Source organism: Bacillus rossius (assembly GCF_032445375.1).
Source record: "Bacillus rossius redtenbacheri isolate Brsri chromosome 4 unlocalized genomic scaffold, Brsri_v3 Brsri_v3_scf4_2, whole genome shotgun sequence".
NCBI classification, from domain to species: domain Eukaryota; kingdom Metazoa; phylum Arthropoda; class Insecta; order Phasmatodea; family Bacillidae; genus Bacillus; species Bacillus rossius.
The window spans coordinates 24190785-24210344 of record NW_026962011.1 but is presented as its reverse complement, the minus strand read 5'-3'; the positions used below and the strand labels follow the sequence as shown (position 1 = coordinate 24210344).

At 33.3% G+C, this 19560-nt stretch overlaps 1 protein-coding gene across 1 annotated transcript in view; it reads right to left on the bottom strand.

Moving 5' to 3' along the window:
• Positions 1-1471: 1471 nt before the first annotated feature.
• LOC134542373 (neuroplastin) overlaps positions 1472-19560 on the bottom strand; it is a 63864-nt gene continuing 45775 nt past the window's right edge. The window contains exons 6-9 of the mRNA XM_063386555.1: positions 16361-16471; positions 16100-16276; positions 7026-7161; positions 1472-6433 (exon numbers count right to left, since the gene is read on the bottom strand). Of these exons, the coding sequence (XP_063242625.1) occupies positions 6385-6433; positions 7026-7161; positions 16100-16276; positions 16361-16471 (473 nt within the window). The 3' untranslated portion in view covers positions 1472-6384. The remainder of the gene's footprint in view (positions 6434-7025; positions 7162-16099; positions 16277-16360; positions 16472-19560) is intronic.

The window sequence follows — 19560 nt, the reverse complement described above, 5'->3', positions numbered from 1 at the left end:
CCCATTTCACCTGGTGGCGCCCATATAAACATCTTTCCCCGTGAAGCAGTGAAGAAGATAGCCTTCAGTGTGCAAACCATGTTATTGAAATGTAAGTTTCAACTTAAATAGTTCATGTTGTTGGGTGGTCTAAATATGTATTGTAATTTCATTTTCCTGTTTTGTACAACTCACCTTTTCAGCAATATTATATTCTGAATAAATTTTTAATGTTATTAATTTAAAGAGGTATGCCAGGGGTTATCTGAACATTTTAATGTGGGCATTTATTAATATTGTTTAGTTTATGCTGTTCGCAGGGTTCCAGTGCATTGCCCCTCAGAACAATGACGACTTCAAGGCAATCCTTGCAATGGCGTAGCCAGGATTTGTGTATGGGGGGAAATTAATAAAAGATTTGGTGCTATGGAAGGGGGGGGGGGGGTTGTTTGAACCCCTAACACCCCCCCCCCCCCCACTTTGCCCCTGAATCCTTGTGAATATTCTTGGTCTATGGTTTTTGTATGTCTTGTGTCAAGTAAATATTGTCACCTGTTATGCCTCCTGTAAATTCTTAAGTACTTGGTCACTATCCATTCTGATGTGTGCATCATGTAAATAAGGGGATTAGCCTGATTGTTAGTTTTACCCAGGGAAAGGAAGTTGCGGGGAAATTTTTTTGCCAAGTCCACAAGTAGGGGGATCGGCCTGGTTTTTAATCTCTGCTCAGAGGGAGGAGGGGCGCGGCTAGCTAATTTGCAGTCTGCGGAAAGGTGGGATCGGCTTGGTTTTAAAGTTCTCACAAAGAAGAGGGCAGCCTACAACCTGTTTTGCCCAGTCCACAAAGAGAGGGTTCGGCCTGTCTTAATCTCTGTCAAAGAGAGAGGGGTCGCTGCAAACATTTTTGTCAGTCAGCAAAAGATGAGGATCGGTTTGTTTGCTAAGCCCAACTCTGAAGTTATGTTGCTGTTAATATTTGTAAGTGCAGGGTTTTTGTTGGCCCCATTAATTTTTTTTATTTTAAAATTAGACAAATAATTAAATGGTGATATTTAAACAAGTATGGTTCAGATTAACAGTTGATCTGGTTAACATCTTAGAAGAGCAGATGTAAGTACTCTTAAACATCAGATGAGCAAAAACAATGATGAGTTGTCTTGACAGAACAATCTCATTATTTACGATTTAAAAGTTCAGGAACCAATTATATTAATGAGATGGCATGTTCCAGCAATAAAATATTTAACAGCAGCATATATGTGATAAAGACAACGTGCAGGTCAAAATAAGAGAACGGCTACATGCAGGAGGCAGAAGCTAGCAAACTTGCTGGCGAGTCAAGTGCTACTGTTTGCATCCGCACACCTTCAATTTTTTTTTATTTGCAGTTTTCTGTAAGTTTGCATTACGTCCATTAACTTCCAAAAAAGCACACACAGGCCTCTTATTTCTTTACATATGACAGCCTTTGCACAATGAACAAATATTAAACTGTTTGATATCATAATTTATTTTATCTTCTTTACTACAAATTTTATAGTTGCAATACACACAGTTTTTTGAGATTTGTGGTCTTATTTTTCTTCATATAAGAAAATGATTTATTTTATTATTTTACATATGTACACATCGTTTATTTTAATAATGCAATTACTTTAAAAAGTTAATCTCACTTAAGTAAATTAGTTAAAATTATAATCACTTCACAAATAAACGCATATATGTAATACACTTATAATGTGGCAGTTTAAAACATACTTCTCACCTCATGTGGGCTGGTTTCACATATAAATAACCTTTCTTATTACGCATTTGCACCACAGTATACCAGAAGACAACCAAATACTAAGAGAATGCTGTTAACATGATTCATCAATAACATGATTTAATGAAGTACTACATATTAACTACATTACCACCAACTATAATTTCTAGTTATGTGAAAAGCACAGTGATAAACTTGACTGTATAGAATTGAGTAACATATTCTTATTTAACTTAGTGAAACCAAACTGGATTGAAATAATCATTAATAATTTTTTTTATGGTTTAAAATAACAAAACATGAGGTAAATATGAATGAATGTGGACCAGTTTTTAAACCATGGACCCACATGTACTAGCGACACTAACTATACTTATCAGCATTTTGAAAGGTCCCGGTTTTCAACTTGATTCACAGTGCATCTGCTGTTCAAATAAAATTATAATGTATAACCTGTAGTGTCACGATCCAACCATGATAAAGTGGTTCTATAGGGCTCAATCGTTAGAACATGACCAAAGGACCATGATCTAAATCCTACTTGGAGTACATATATTCCACACTTGACCTTTCAAGTTTTATAGGCACTGATTTTTTTTTAAAATTGGTCAACAGCTTTACAACAGCCCGAGAACTGACCTTTAATGATATTCACATTAAATTATTATCCACAATATCTTCCTCTAACTATACAAATATGATCAATCTTCACAACATAACTGTACAAAACACATTCTATATATCAAAGCCCAAATAAATTTCGAAATGAACACCATGTTCAGTGCTGCATGCACTACACCAGCTCAAAAAAATATTCTATTCAATGGCATCTACATGAGAATAATGAAGCAATGATTTTGAAGATCACGGTACACAAGAGGTTCTGCTTTTCTCAGAGAAAACAATTTTAGATTCAAGTTTACCAAGTTTATCACATGCAATAAAGAATACATGAGAATTATTAATTAATTTTACGAAATCACAACATTAAACTTCAAAAATAATTTTTATTCTTGAACTCAATATGGCTAGGTTGAGTTCAGGAGTCTTTGCTGCTATTTATTATGATGCTTAGATTAGAAAACAAAACATTACATGCAAGGTGCAAACTTTGGACTTGTCCAGTACTCGTGAAACCAACCCAAGTGTTACATTTTCTGTTCAGTGATGTGCACTCTAAAAAAAAAAAAAAGAAAAAGAAAATACCACAACCTTTTCAAATATTTTGAATATAGTCAAAATTTTAAAACTTTCTTTAACAAATTCAACATTTTATTACAGGTTATAACAGTATATACAATAACTTATGCTATATCACGGTTTTAATATCTAATATGAATATAAAAATGGATGGCAGAAAGTGTTAAGTACTTTCGATTAATTGTGCACTAGCTCAGATTTCATATGGATTTCATCTTAAGTCAACAGAGCAATTCTCGCTCCTTCCTGAAAGTACACAACACTTGTTGACACTCGTTTTTATGTTCTTTACGCCGCACTGCATTCATTAGAATCTATTTTTAAACTACCGAGTTTACACTTACCACTCTTGCACAGTAATAAGTTGAGTGCAGCACCTTGCAAAAAGTCACACATTCACACACCATATCCCAGCTGCATAGCAATTAGCATTTTGCAGTTGTAGCTTCCACCTTCATTATGTGTACGCAAAATAATTTGTTTAGATAATTCACTCATATTTTTACGTTTAAACTGTGTTACTTTATGACATAGAGGCAAGATTTTATGGTTTAATTTTCTAATCCATTTAGTTGAAAAAACTTCAGATTGCGCTGATGTTTATTTTTTATTTTTAAGAACAATTTACAAATACATAAACACACTATTTACACAATATGAACAAACAATGTTTAATTACATAATTTATTTTTGGTGCCTTAATTTTTCAGGCACTGTTAGCTTTGACATAAATTTTTACTCACTAAAATAGATATCGAAACTGAATATTCAAAGAATCACTATTCAATTTTAAAAACGAAAACACAAAAACATTTTATTCTTCAACTTCACTGACACACACATCATCTCAACTTTCTTCTTTATCAATTGAATAAAACTAACAATCTGTAACTCTTAATTATTAACATTTTATGTATTTTATACATACATAAAAGTCAAAAATTTAAAATAAATTGTAAATTTAGTTTCAGTATATAGTAATGTTATGACTTTTCAATTGCAGTTCACAGTTATTTTTTTTCTGAACTTTTATTCACCATATAATCTCGCCTCACTGCAAGTTAACAAAGTTTTTTGCCAAATATCTACTTAATTTTGGTATCTAAGGAATCTCTATCATTTATTTTAAATCTGGTCTCGCAAGGATGCTAACATCTGCCTTCTCTCTGAACCACAAGACGCTTGATGCCACACAATATAAAATGAAATTCCTCAGAGACGTCTAGCACACCATCACAATTACGTAATTTGGTACAGAAACAGTCTGTACCCATGACTACCACAGTGATGCTGTAAGGTGACTTTCCTGGAAGACTAACTTCAGCAATCATATGACTTACTGAAGCCACAAAGTCTGCATTTAGTGTAAAAATGGCACCAGACAGCCCTTTAGTGATGATTAGGATCTAGAGGTAAATGGAGACACATGCATATCATCATTTTAGGTCAGCAAGAAACTGCCAACACAAATGTTAATATCAAAAATGCTACATCATTTCCAATTCAATTTGCTGACTTTTCAAATCTTGTTTCTTAAGATACAAGAGATGTTTAAATCCAAATCATCCACCAAGAAAAACAAACTTTACAAACATAAATTCTAGTAGTTCTCTCATTCTTCCACACTAACCATGTTAATGCACATATATTTATAAGAAAAACAGCAGACAAAAATAAAATGTAATTCATTGTTCCAACAAACAATAGCCCAACATTCCTGATTAATTTTTTTTATGAGTACACACATGAGAAAAAAAAATTGGATGACAGGCAGACAATGTTAATATTTCACGTTAACGCTCTAAAAGAATTTTACTCAACAAAAGACACGCATTTAGAGAACACGTCATTCCAACTGTTCTCAAAATACAAGAGAAAATCTACTAAGATGAACTAAGTTACTTCTAAGCATTAATTATACACAACTAGGAATTACAAACTGCATCAACACGCCAGGAAGAATCAACACAAACTGCTTGTAGCCTGGCTGTGGGGCACACATTGGGTGTGCTCCACTGAACACCTGCTAATTGCTATCAGTTGGAATGTGGTCACTATCCTGAGAGACAGCTGAGTTAGTCAAAGGTGGCAAACTTGTTTGAGAATGGATGGAAATGGAGATGGAGAAGTCACCATGGGAACGTACAGAACGCAGCAGTGGTCAAAAACAGACGTACCTTGCACTCCAGTTTCAGAAACACTTTCGTAGCACCATGCACAGAGCTGAATTTGAAACACATGAATAGTAAAGCTTCCTGTTGCTTTCTTCAAAAACAGCATGGTCAGACAAGATTTTTGACTACAAAAAAATATTTGTATTTCAACATTTTAATCAACCCGTTAGTACAGTATATTATGTCCAACAACATCTGAATAAAAAAAGTGATAAATGCTATTTACCACATTGTTAAAAATAAGAAAGTAACAGAAAAGTACTAAATTATTTCAACTGTTACCTAGTAGATATATCACACTTACCAATAAAATAACATACTTAGTATTTATATTACATCTTAATTATAAAATATCAAAAATTTTCAAGTTATACAGTAAATTTATGAAAATAGTAACATTTTAAATAAAAAATTGATCAAATATGTTTACAATATGAGGTAAGCAAAAATCAAAACCTCGCATATATGCACATAGTACCAGTTCCTCACAGGCACAGATACATACTTATCAAATTAAAATTGGTGCACGGCTCCTGCAGTACAGTAACTTCCAAACTACAATACAAAATCAACTTAAACAAATAAACAGACTACTTTTGGATTGGATTGTCAAGTCTGATGGTTAACAAGTAACCCATTTTTAATTATTAAAACGTCAAAGTTTGGCTACGAATGGTTGAAAGACCATCAAGGAGTATACAGAAGACAATAAATCTAATGTTTAAAAGTTGGAGAAAATTCACACACTGAATAAAAATAGAAAGCTATTCGATATAACACTGTACCCAGCATTGCAAATCACTAAAGTGATTCTAACACATTATTTTAAGGGAATATTCATTTAAGTACAATACTAAAATAGTGGAAGGAACAATAAAGAATATTAAACACTTTTACAATATTAGCCAATAACATTTCTAACTGTGCCAGCGGATGGCGTGAATGCACACCGCTTGTGAACACCCCTGGCGCTCATGTGCTTGTTGCTGGAGCTACAGCTAACGAGTTATAAGTCGAAGGAAAGATATCACTACAGAGCCAGTAGTCGCAAGCCTACCACAGTCCCAGTTCTACCACAGTCACTGTAAATGACTGTAAAACATGCTAACATTCAAAATAGCAACGCTGTAATTGATGGTCAAGTTTCAACATTGGTAATATCACTTTTTTTTCTCTGAAGGGGCGCACCAGAAGATGATTAACTATACTGTTATAAATTCAACAAGCCAACAGCAAAATTTAAATTCTTGTAACAACTTTTGTGGTTCACTTTCTCTGTCTAACAGAATCCTTTCCGTGGTCCGGGGTGTTCTTCCTGAAATACACACAAAAAGGAACTTGTGACACATGATTAACATATTTCTCTATACAAAGAAAGTGTAAAATAAATGTACCAGTTAAGTAAAAATTACTACGTCCAATGATTAAAATAATGAAAACATGAAATACATCATAATGATCTTAGAACTAGATTACAGTTCTAAGTGAAATTAACTGCATGTATTCAGCCTACATGTTACTGTAACAAATCAAATGGAAAAAAAAAATCAATCAAGATGAAAATTGCTAGTCTAATTTAATTTGAATGCATATCCTACCCAAAAATTCAATTACTGTATCTTCAGCAATTATATAACCAATTTTATGCCAGTTTAAAATTGGTAATGCACGCACATGTACACAGAAACAGAGAGCAAGTGTGAAAACAAAAGTACGAGTGTGTTGAGTGAGAGTGTGTGCAAGTGAAAAAGTGTGAGTGAGGATGTGAGTGTGTGTGTGCATGTTCCTCTAAACACTAACATTATTTTTATTGAAAAAAGCCACGCACAATTTTTTATATTCCAATTTTTATCTGATAGGCTGACACTTTACGTGCACTACAAGGCCACTCGACTCGGCAGACTTACTGTTCAGGGCTCTGGTCGGTGTCGCTCTCTTCAAGCTCCGTCTTGTTCCGCTTCTTCTCGTAGATCAGGATGATGGCGCACAGCACGAAAACCTCAGCACAAATACCCAAGAATGGCCACAGGGCTGCCAGCTTATCTGTTCAATGGACACAGCAAATTAAAATTTTATGAAAAATTTCTTATTTGTAAATGAAACTGCCTATAATTTTCATTAGTTTAAACTTTCATACTATACACTAAAACTAATCTTTGTACTGAACAATATACATTTATTCTGTTTACTGTCATTTTGGTAAAAGTCTTTATATACTTAAGAGTAAACTTACGTGTGACATTAAATAACACAGCTGTTCCCAGCCTAAAAATGAACAAAGAAATAATTACAAAAATAAATAAAAAATCATACACAAGGAAAAAAAAAGTAATATAAGCTCATGAAGAATGAGAATTTTGTCTCATTTAGATTAAAGTATCGTAGATTTCAATGACAGTGTAGGAACATAAAGTACCTTTCACGTAGTATATCTGAAAGTGGGCAATAGTTGAATTTATTGTTGAACAGCAAATATATATCAACATTTTCATTTTATTCATACATGTAACCCACAAGAATTTAATAATAATAATAAGTAAATTACAAGGTAACACCTAGCCCTTGTTCCATGTAGTTTCTTTGTACCACAATCTTCTTAAGATTTCCTGTAGCTACTGTACTGATGACAAATTACTTTTACCTTATAAAAAGGATGATTATTCAAGGAATAAAAGTATTTAGAATGAGATGGGTTTCAAATATTACATAAGTATTCATTTTTGAGTGATGGCAATGTGTGTGATGACACCTCTTACACAGGAACAGAAATGCTGGACAGTTTAGAAATGTGGGGGGACTCAGAGATAGGAAAAATTTTCCTTTCTGACGATGCCTTGAAACGCACATTTGCCAGCAAGTTTTTCTTTGGCTTGTGGGAGAGTTTGTTAGTTTTTTTTTGTTTTCAGTTCCAAATGCAGCAGTGTTGTTGGAGGGTCTTCATTAATGATAATAAAATTTCTAAAAAAGGTTTGAATTTGTATGGCGATCTCAAAACTATTAAGTACTACATAAAATACTCTTGGTATTCAGCTAATGACAGCCTTGCACATTTATGACCTAGGTTATGCTATATTAAAAAACTTTCCAGATTAATATTGGTTGGGCTTTGTATTGCACTGCTACTTACATAATACAAAAATATGTTGGTCCCACTGTTAAAATAATGTGGCTGAAATAATTTTTTTTATTTATTTAAAAGCATCACAAACTGACTTGTGGTTGGCTGGAGATCAACTTACTGCTGCTGGTAAAGGTTGATTATTGATTACTCTGTTTCTGCTCTTGTCGGTTTCTGGCTCAAACATACGTGGATGCACATTAAATATGAACACGGAAAATTTTTCAGTGATCACTTTCACCAAAATTAATTATCCTCAGGTTTGAATGTATGTACAAACAAAACAGTTACAAAACCAAACAGTTACTCCAGACGCAAACTGACACAGTGCTGTGAGAATATGCTGTACGGTAGAAAAAGAATATAGCACATCGCTGGCAGCTCGTAGATGGACCTTGGATGACATCACACCACCAAGCCAGGAATATATATACATATTTATATATATATTAGGGTGATGCTTAAAAGACCAAAAAAAATTTATTTTTATTTTTGCTGTAGTTCACCCTACCATTTTGTTCTACCTGATGAGAGAAACAAAATGTATTTTATTCAATTTTTTTGGACAATTTTTAGGGGTTGCTACCAAGCTTTGAAGTTATAAAAAATATTGCAAAATTAAAATTTTTCAAAAAAAAATTTTTTTGTAGGGAATTAATATTTTTTTATTACAACCTAGTTGTTTGTGGTTGTTCAGTATAAAAATGTTATTAAAACCTAATTTAAATGCTAAAATTATTTCTATTTGGTTTTTAATCACATAATAAATTAACTGGTAAATGGTAAAAAAACACAATTTGGCAAATAATTATTTTTATTTTCATTTCCTTACAAATAGATATCAAACATGGTCTTGTAATACTGTGATAAAGTTTCTGAAATTATATATATATATATATATATATATATATATATATATATATATATATATATATATATATATATATATATATATATATATATATTTAGATTCTTAACGAACAGTATAAATTTTTGTTTTAATGTAATGATGCAATAAAAATATGTACAGACACAGAGTCTTTTAAAAACTATTCAAATCAAACCTAACCAACTGCTATAGTCCACTAGGCAGACAACAATGTGGATTTTTTGTAGTCTGGATACTTCTGCCTGAATGATTTTACAAGTAATAAAATGTACTGTTTCTGGTCTTCATTAAGAGTAAGAATTTTATTATATTCTTGTATAAGGGACACTCCTCTCTCTGCAGTATCATTTACTACCTTGAATGACTTCACTATTTCTTTCATATTGACATATTCTTCGTCTTTATTCCAATCTTCAACTTTTTTTCCAATAAACTTTGAATTGATTCCGGCGATGGAAAAGAATCTTTTTGTATTACTGCTGACAAAATCCTCCAGCCCTTTTTTATTAATAGTGTCCAGGTCAACAGTGATGCGCTTTGGAGAGAATTCAGCTCCTTCTTTATTCAATGCTTCCACCATTTTTTTCTTTGTTGCATTTGCAACGTTATCATCAAAAAAAGATAGAGCAATCAGTTCTTCAGAAATGTACCATAAATGGCCACAAATTTTGTTCAATGCCTTTTTTGCTAAAACACTGTTGACTTCCTCATATTTCTTCAGCTCTTTAAGGAGCTCTAAATCGTTTCTTGGTGCCGAACATGCTGATGGAACTTGGAACCAAAACTTTATGTAAATAATGACTGAGAACATACAGATCTCAAGCAATCCTTTTTCTTCGAGCTTCATCAATTTAAATTGTTCTCTAAATAAGAATATTTTCAGAGAATAAATTGATTTGGCCATCCATCGAGCACGATGAAGACCTGCAGGCTTCTTAAATGATACACCTTTTTCTGGAGCTCCTCCTAGAAATATTATGCTTAGCTGCAACAGTTCCTTGTAGTCATCTCTTGGCTGATATTCACTTAGTTGTTTTTGAGAAAAGGCAATTATTTCATCTTTAAGATTCTTTACCCTGCCCATAGATTCTACATCATTTTCAATTGTTAGATATTCTTCTTTATTGAGCGATGACCAACATTTCTGGAATCTCTTGAATAACAAATTATCTGGCCCTGAAGAAGGTCCTAATTGGTTTTGTACGATGGATTCGAGCATTATTTCCATAATATGGTGCCTACATGGTAGCCAAAGCATTTCTTTATCCATTTTATGTTCAAGTAAAATACAAGCCCCTTTGCGTGATCCAGTATTAGATGCAGTTGTATCAAAACACATACTCTTCACTTTATCAATTATACCCCAGGAAACGAGAGTCATAAACTGCTGATGCTATTTTTTCACCCTCTCCCGATTCAAGTTTTGGTATGCAAAGGAGCTGATCCACTCCTTTCCCTGAAACTAAAACTGGAAGACGATCGACTACTTCCTGTCCTGTAATATCTTCTAACATTTTCCCATCCCAGTGCACAGTTAAAGGTACAGCAGCTGAAAACTCATTTTTTTATATATTCTGCTATGCTCTGTCTGCATTCAACTCGCTGGCGGCGTATAGAAGAAAAATTTAGATTATATTTTGCAGGATCACATCCCAGCCGATTTAAAGTGGATGTAAGGACAAGAGCTGCTTTGCGATCACTTATTTTTGCAACATCCAAGCTTGTAGTCAATTCTCTGTTAAGCAGCTTTTTTCTTCCTCTTTTCTTTAGTCCTATGTTTTGTATTTCTCCAGATTTAGATGTTGAAGGCCCCTCAAAGTCACTGTCGTATTCATGTGAGGATTCATCATCGGAAAAAATGCTAGGAATTTCTGATTTACACATGATTGCCTTAATACTGTCACTTTCTTTTGCCTTAAGCACCTCCATTCGAGCCTTTTTACACTCTTGCTCTTCTTCCTTCTTGGATAGTTTCTTGTCAATGCCACCTATTTTCCCTGGACGTCCTTTTTCACGCTGCAACACTAAAAAGTCTCTATCTTCTTGAATTTGAATCATTTCCAGTGCCTTTGCATGCGCTACATCAAATAAGTAATCTAAATTGTAATTCCATGTTTCTTTTTTTAGTCTTAATACTGCTGATCTTTTAGATTTGTTCTCTTTATTTTTCTTCAGATTCTGCCACTCTTTGAATAACTTTTATACTTTATCAACATGTATTTGCTGTCTGGTAGGTATCCTAGCCTTATTCCAAACGGTTAGCAAATCTTTAGAGGTCGAATAAGCAGCTTCACGAATCTTTTGCTTTACTTGTTCTTTATAATAAAAAAATACGGACAGTACTTCCCGTTTAGATGGAAGTTTGGTATGAATGAACGTTTTAGACATCTGTCCGACCAACCATATTTCTGTCTTTTTCCTTGTAGAAATTGCAGAAGAGTTTTTACTATGTGCCATGGTAAATACTAATAGTTATAAAATTAGTAACCATAAATTATATGACTTTTCAGTTTAAATTCATAAATTTGCAGCCTACATAGATAAAAACTTTTCAAGTAAATAATATTTTTTAGTTTGTTGTGTAATTATTTGGTTTACTATTTGAACAATGAATACAAAAACACTTACTATGAATTTACCAACCAAAATCACTTTCAATAACCAACTTTAACCACACTCACAATCATAATTACTTTTAAAAACACTCTGGATAAGCTACATGAACAACTGCACAGATCAGACAGGCACAGTGCCCAGACCATAGAGTAAATAAAGTACCAGTACAGAGTGGACACTCAATGCTATTGCTGTTCTACGTTTTTTTTTATTCAGAAATGCTCTAGTTGCTATACAAAAATGCAAACTTGACAAACATTAAAACAAAGTTGCAATGGCTTAAAACCGAGATAAAGTACCTTCTGGAGTAAGACTTATGTTTCAAATTATAAGTAAATTTTAATTTAAATACAACATTGATCGTAGAAAGTACAATTTGCAGTTAATATGCTTAAAACACTAATTTGAATAGTAGGGAAATTTGCAGCTTCAACTGAATGTTGGCGAGCTTGTGACTTTTTTCGTGCATGCATTAATATTTATAAAAATATTGATTTTATTTTTTTTTCCCTTATAAGCAAATCATTTAACTAAATATCGGTAAACGTAACATAAAATGATTTTGGAGAGCGATATTTTTAAAACAATAAGTAAATTTCTTACCTTCGGGACAGTGTTTGCCTTAACCTCATTTCGGTTAAAAATGTTTTGTTTACGTATCATAACATTTGTTAAAATGCATAACATGTAACATATTTTTGGATTATATCAAATTGCTGCATTTTTTTATGTCCAAGAAACAATTTCTGTTCTAGTAGAATCACGTTGATTGAAGTTAAGGTTAGGATTTTCGTAGGTACCTACCGAATTGCATTACAAATCGCAAACAAAACTAATGCATAAAAAAACGTGCAGAAGTATTTAATCATTAACACAGGCAATGTGTATTTCTGGCAAATTTAACTGCCTAAGTTGTACAATTTTCCCACAAAAACTGAAATGAAGCTGTAACCAATGGCATCAATTCTTTATGGATTAGGTGAAAGTACAAATTCTCGTATCTTCACTTCTTGAAGACAGGTGTATAGCAATTGTTAAGGGAAAAAAAACCTTAATTTCAACATAAAAATTTAAAAGACACTTAATTTTATCGCAACCCTCACCTCGGTAATTGTTCCATATCACGTATCCAAGTTTATCCCTTGATCCTGTTGGCATGATCATGTATGATTTATCCGGTGGCACATGATGCTTGCTGTTTTAATTAATGTTAAAACAGCAAGAATCATTACCACAGGATAATGCCATTAGTATCAAGGCATAGACTTGGATACGCAATACAAAATTTTTACCCACACCTCCCTCTCGACCTAAAAATAAAATTCATACAAAACATTTAGACTAATTAAAGTACATAAGTAGCAAGTTTGAGCAGAATTTGAGACTCATTGACATTTAGAACAGTACCTAGGTATTAATGTATTGTGTGCTTGTCCTCAACGTGCGACTACACACAGCCTAAAAAGAGGAAATTCTGTAGGGCATGAAAACAAAATGCTCATCACTATTTTAATTACACAAAACTTTTATTTTGTTTCGTTTTAATAATTTACACATACCTAGTTTCGTCAAGCGGAAACTTAAAGTAAAGTTAATTATTATTATCTCTTCTCTTGTTGTACCAGTAGTTAACACAACACGTAGCCGAATCAGGCATGTTTCATAACAGTCAACAGTGATTTATAAAGTAGTTCATGAAATCATTGATATTATTTTACGAGATTACTATTTCAACATGATTGAAACAAAATTTCTTTAGAAAGTTTTTTATTAAACCTAATATTGCTTAATTCAACGCCGATGCCATTAATTATGGTGTTGTTGGATAAACAAGTGGTTCAACATGCCAACGAAAATTTATTTTCTTTTAAGTAAATATATTATTTTCATTTCAACAATACCAATTGATGCCATAAATTTGATAAAATGTTAAAACAAATGTAATATTTATTTAATCAACGTGGTATTTTGATTATAATTTTCGTGCTCAGATGTTGGATAAAACTGTATAGCAACTAGAAAAATGAGATTGCCTTGCCCTATGAAGTGTCCCCCCCCTGGCCCAGACAGGTACTCTGACACACATGACCTCGGCTGTGGGTTGGTTGGAGGGGTGTAAGGGGGGGGGGGGGTTGTGGAGGGGGGGAGGGGTGAGGTTGCTTGGAGGGGAGTCCCAGCACGACAATGTTCCCTTTAACGTGGTAAAGTGGTGGTTGGTTGCTTAAGTATTTTAAAATTACTTATTTCCTTATATTAAAAGTTCATGTGCTGCAATATTGGTAATTTTATAAACTTTAAATGCTGGTAGCGACCCCTAAATTCGCTTTAAATACAGCCAAAAAAAATTCTAGACCATTTTACATGTGGGAGAATAAAATGAGAGGGTGAACCATTAATTTTTTTAACCTTCATTTTTAAGCATCACCCTAATATATATATATATATATATATGTGTGTGAGTGTGAGTGTGTGTGTGTGTGTGTGTGTGAATACTATTCCTACAAAATGGAAATGGTTTTCAGAATTAATAACGAAAGAAATTTTCTTCTTATAAAATATGAAACTAAAAAAAGAGTGCTCAATTTAATTTGATTTACATACAGAACATTTTTTAGGCGTACTTGGTAAAAGTTCAAACACCTGTGAAAAAAAAAAAAGATACAAAATGGCAAAGTAAATAACATTGTTATAGCAAATAACTCTTTAGAGAACAATAATTTTAAAATTATCCTGAGTTATAAGTAATCTTATATTTTAAAAATTGTCGTGTAATTATAATTACAATTGTATTATGTCCATGGTTATCTTATGTTTGAGGTCACCTTATAATATTCTAAATTTTATTATATTCAATGATGTTCCTGCATTTGATAATTTATGCTTTAGTGCATCTTACATCTGAAGTCAACCTGTACCACTGAATGGATATGATGTCTAAGATTAAAAGTTTTAATTGATAGTATAATTTATTCTTGTTATTAGAAAAGAAAATAATGGACATTGAACTTACAGTAATCTTATATAAAACAAATCAACATCCGTTAGGGCCTCAAATATTCTTATATCTAGGAATTTTTTTTATTTCATTGACATTTAATAAAAGATTTTCTTATCAAAAATTAACATTCTGAATGTTTTGATCTTGATTGAAATACCAAATACTCACATAACCCTAATTTAGTTTTAATCACATATTCAGTAGGGTGTGACAAATCTCAGAAAAGGCCCCGCCTACCCAGTAACACAAAGTGAGCAGAGCTTAGAAAAAACCACGCGATTTGAAAACTGTTCCAAGATTATCAGACTGGTGTATGTTTATGAAAAGCATATAAGATGAGTAGTTCTGTTTTCGTAGTATGTTTTTAACTGCATTTTTAGGAGAGTGAAATATGTCTCAGAATAATTTTTAGACAAGAAAACACACTTTCAGATTCTTGAAAGCACTTAAGGAACTTGTATTATATTTTCATTTCCCCACTATATAATGAAATCCTATAGTTTTCCTATGCGCGCAAGTCCACAGCATTTTGTTAAGAGGCGATTCACGCCAGAAGCACCAGTGAGCACTACACTTATCATTCCGCCACACTAACACAAATATACCGTATTTACCTGAATACAATGTCATGATTTTTTAGCCAAACTGTGGAAATCAAAAGTGGCGGTCCCATTACAATCGCAAACTTGTGTCATGCCATCGGGCTACCTCTTTAATTTGTCACTTATGCCACTTGAGACAGCTGTTAATTACAGCCTCCTGAACCTTAATCAAGGCTTCCTGAACCTCTGCACAGGCAAGACAGATGAAAGATGCGGTTTCACATGAACGTTATTTTCTATCATACTATAATGTTTGATATTTAACAGACTATGGTGAATCCAAAAGGAAGAGTTATTGTTTTGTTGTTGACAACATACAACCATGGCATTTGAATTGAAGTGTAACGTCATTAAAGTGGAAATGCAAGAAGACTTCAATAGAACTAAATAAAAATGGATAATAAACATACCAAAAGACTTGTCTAATTCATTTAGAATATGATAGTAATCAGCAACCAACTCAATTCTTACTTTTTAGCTTAACGTAGTCGAGTTACAGTTTTTTGATATTTTTATTTTATAAACAAACTCAATTATGATTTAAAAAATTCAGTCCTTTCAGGTTTTTGCTACGCAGAAATTTTACTGTATGCCTAGGCTTATTCCTCTTATTGAAATTTCTTTCAATTTCTATGTTTTCAGATAGACAGGTGAACAACCTGTGTAATATGAAGGCACGAAAACTGGTTATTATTCATGTAAAAGCTAATAATTCAAATACAGATATACATTTACAAAACAGAACTTAAATTTCGTACCTTTCACCCTGACCATGGTGGTCGCACTTGTTTCATTGGAGTACATATTGCGTACAATGCAAGTGTATTCGCCCCGATCTTCCATCTTCGTATCGTCAATCTGAAGCATTGCATTGGGGACATTCTCATATTCCAGGAGCTGGTATCTTCCCTTCTCTTCCTTGATTGAGTTATTGCCTGAAACAACACAAAATACTTGAAGTGGTCACATACAGAGTTTGAAGCGTAATTTCACAATTAATGCCTGCAGACACTGCTCACCGAACAGCCACTCAACGGTGGGAATGGGTCGTCCGAACACAGTACACTTCATCTGCAACTTTTCACCCTCCACAGCACTTGTTGAGGCCGGCAGCCGCACATACACAGGAACTGAAACCCAACACAACATAAGAACTTGACTAAAAACTAAAAATAAAACAAGTGAGGAGTTAATAAGGCTATCCACTAACAACTAACCCATACATCTCCAATATTCAGTACAAAATTTAATAAATATAAATATACAAAAGCAAAAACAGAAAAATGTTTATTTGGTTGGTTTCCTCTTGGGGATGCAAAGAACAAGTTCATGTTTTTATTTGCAATGTTCTCTTCAATAGTGAACATTCAGTCACCAGACCAACAGTTGTTGTTAAGAATATAACAAAATGAAGCTTTATGACAGAAATGGTGGAAATGTATTGCAGATTATTATTGCAAAAGTAGTTTAGTAATTTATATGTTGCAATTTTATTGTATTGCATTAATGTACTATGTTGACTATAATGTACCAACTCAAACATGAAGTGTAAACAAGGAATTTTTTTTAAAATGTTAAACATAAAATTTGAAAAGCCATTTAAAACATAATTAGAAATTTTCAGGATACAGCTACTAGAGCTGCTACATCTGATCCAATAAGAGCCTTTTCAGTTGTTTTATAATAGACACAGTTAAAATAGAGAATTATTTGCAAGTATTAAACCAACATAATAATTTTTTGTTTTCAAAAAGTCAACATTCGTATCTGTTATGTAAAACATTTATGCCATGTCTGAAATTTGGCATCAATTATATAAAACACTTCTCCTAGCAGCTTGAGTGCTGAAATTTTGACCCATGTGCACTTGATTAAAATCTTTAATCTTTATTAACAACGATTATGGTAAGATTAACATCCACTTGAGAAACTTCAATACATAGTTACTTTACCTGCGACCAGGTAAAAGCCGCATTTTCTTGGGGATTCACAGGCCACAACAAAGCTGTGAATGCAGTACTTCTAAATGGGGGGAGGGGGTTGTGTTGTTTATTATAGTATATATATATATATTATATTATAGTATATTATTAATTATATAGTAATGTTCCAGTTCCGATAGTATATTATAAGAGATTAATTTAGACTACCTATTTACAACAAATCATACATCAAATTGAAGGTAAACTAACTTAGTTCTTTATACAAAAGTTCAATATGTGCACCATTAGTTATACAGCACACATCTAACAAATGTCCAATTCTTCCCATACTTTGGTTAACATTTCCTGAGTAATGGAAGCAATGGCTTCTTCAATTATGTTTCTCAACTCTGGCAAATCATTAGGTAGCAGCGGAATGTAGACACAATCTTTTATCAAGCCCCAAAGGAAAAAAAAAAAATAGCATGGCGATATGTCAGGTGAACGTGGAGGCCAGCAAAAAACAGATCTGTCTTCTGGACCATTACGACCAATCCAACGGTCAGGGACCTCGAAATTCAACCACTCTCGTACAAGATTCCAATGGGGAGGGGCTCCATCCTGTTGCTAAATAAACGTTTATAGGTTCAACCTCTTCTAAATGGGAAAGAGCCATTCTTTCGTGCTAAAGTGAGAAAACAACAAAACAGTATTCGTGCATGCCTTTATCTAAATCTGTTTGAGTTATTCTTTAATCTAGACCTCGAACCAACACACAATGCTTACAGTTGATAATATTACATTACAAACTAGGACATTCTTTTATGGACAGACTGTATATACTGATAGCTAGTATAAAAGCTAGATTCCAAGATGTTCCCAGACCTATGGCTTACAGTGATTGTTACACTTGCAATTGGGCTTCCGCCCGGTTGCAACGAGTCCTCCCCCCCTTCCACTCGCGCAATTTCTAAAGCCTCTACCTTAAGTCCTTTTCTCTTATCACATATGGTTATAAAGCAGTTCTTGATGCACCTTTTGAAATTTTCAGGTGGCCTTACATGGCGGTGTCAAATCTTGACAGCAAATTCTGTGCTCTTTACGCCTTAACGCTTGTGATGCTGTCAAAAACCGGACTGGTATAAGCAGAACAGCAACACAGCAATATAAGGCAGAGCAGACACAGAATCAGACATGACGCGACACTATATAGCACGACAGGTTAACATTGTCCTCTTGTGACAAGTTAACACGTATTTCTGTTACGTTATTTCATCCCATATTCTTGAAAACAAATTGTTGTCGTGATACTCCTTCAAAGACAGATTATATAAAATAGGTATTTTTTCTGTACTAAACATATTAATCTATCTGCATCCAGCTTCATAATAAGAAAAATGATTAAAAATACGTTACAAGTGAATATTTACTCAAATCAAAGTACCGATGAAAAAAGTTATTTAACTAGTCAGCTATACTACCATAGAGTAAATAAGGGTATATACACTACGGCATGCTTTTGTTGACTAATGTTTTATACTCGCACATGCGCAGAACACTGCAGCCATCAGACAGTCTGCTCGCAACAAAATTGAAGCAGTTGTTCGATGTTGTCGACTTGTGTCCGTTTGCAACAGTTTTGTGGTGTCGTGTCGCGTCTGATTCTGCATACATTGCTTTTATGTAAATACATGAAATTCAACTACTATCAGATAAAATGTCGCATTGTGTCATGTCTCATTCTGTGTGTGCTCAGCCTAATTTGAACTCAAAAAGGTCTGTGAATGTGAACTATTTTTCCAGGTTTCAAGCCAGGCTGTCCTACCATTCTCCCAAGAACGGATCATTTGTCTACAGAATCTGTCTTCAGGGATATTTTGTGATCAAAAGACTTAACAGTTACAATGAATTCAAAAGATCTAAAAATGCAATGAATGATATCATTGGTTGTAGTTCCATCAGGTAAAACTATCAAGGAAAAAAAAATGAAGTTTCACCATTGCCAACAGCATACTGAACTGTAGTACTAATTATGGTGAAATTGTCTATGTAAATTCTCTGCAACTTTTCATGCAAATTTCATGGGTAATTATCATCATTTCAGGTGATCTCATGATATACCTTTGGTCCTTGAGGAAGAGAGTAAAATCTTCACTTCTGAATATCTTCAGTTTTCTTCGGCATATGAGATCAACTATAGTAGTTATGGTAAGCTGCTATCTTCTCAAAACATTTGAATCAGTGCTTAAAAACTTCAAGTAGTTCACTGTGCACATTTAATTTTTCATTTGCACAAA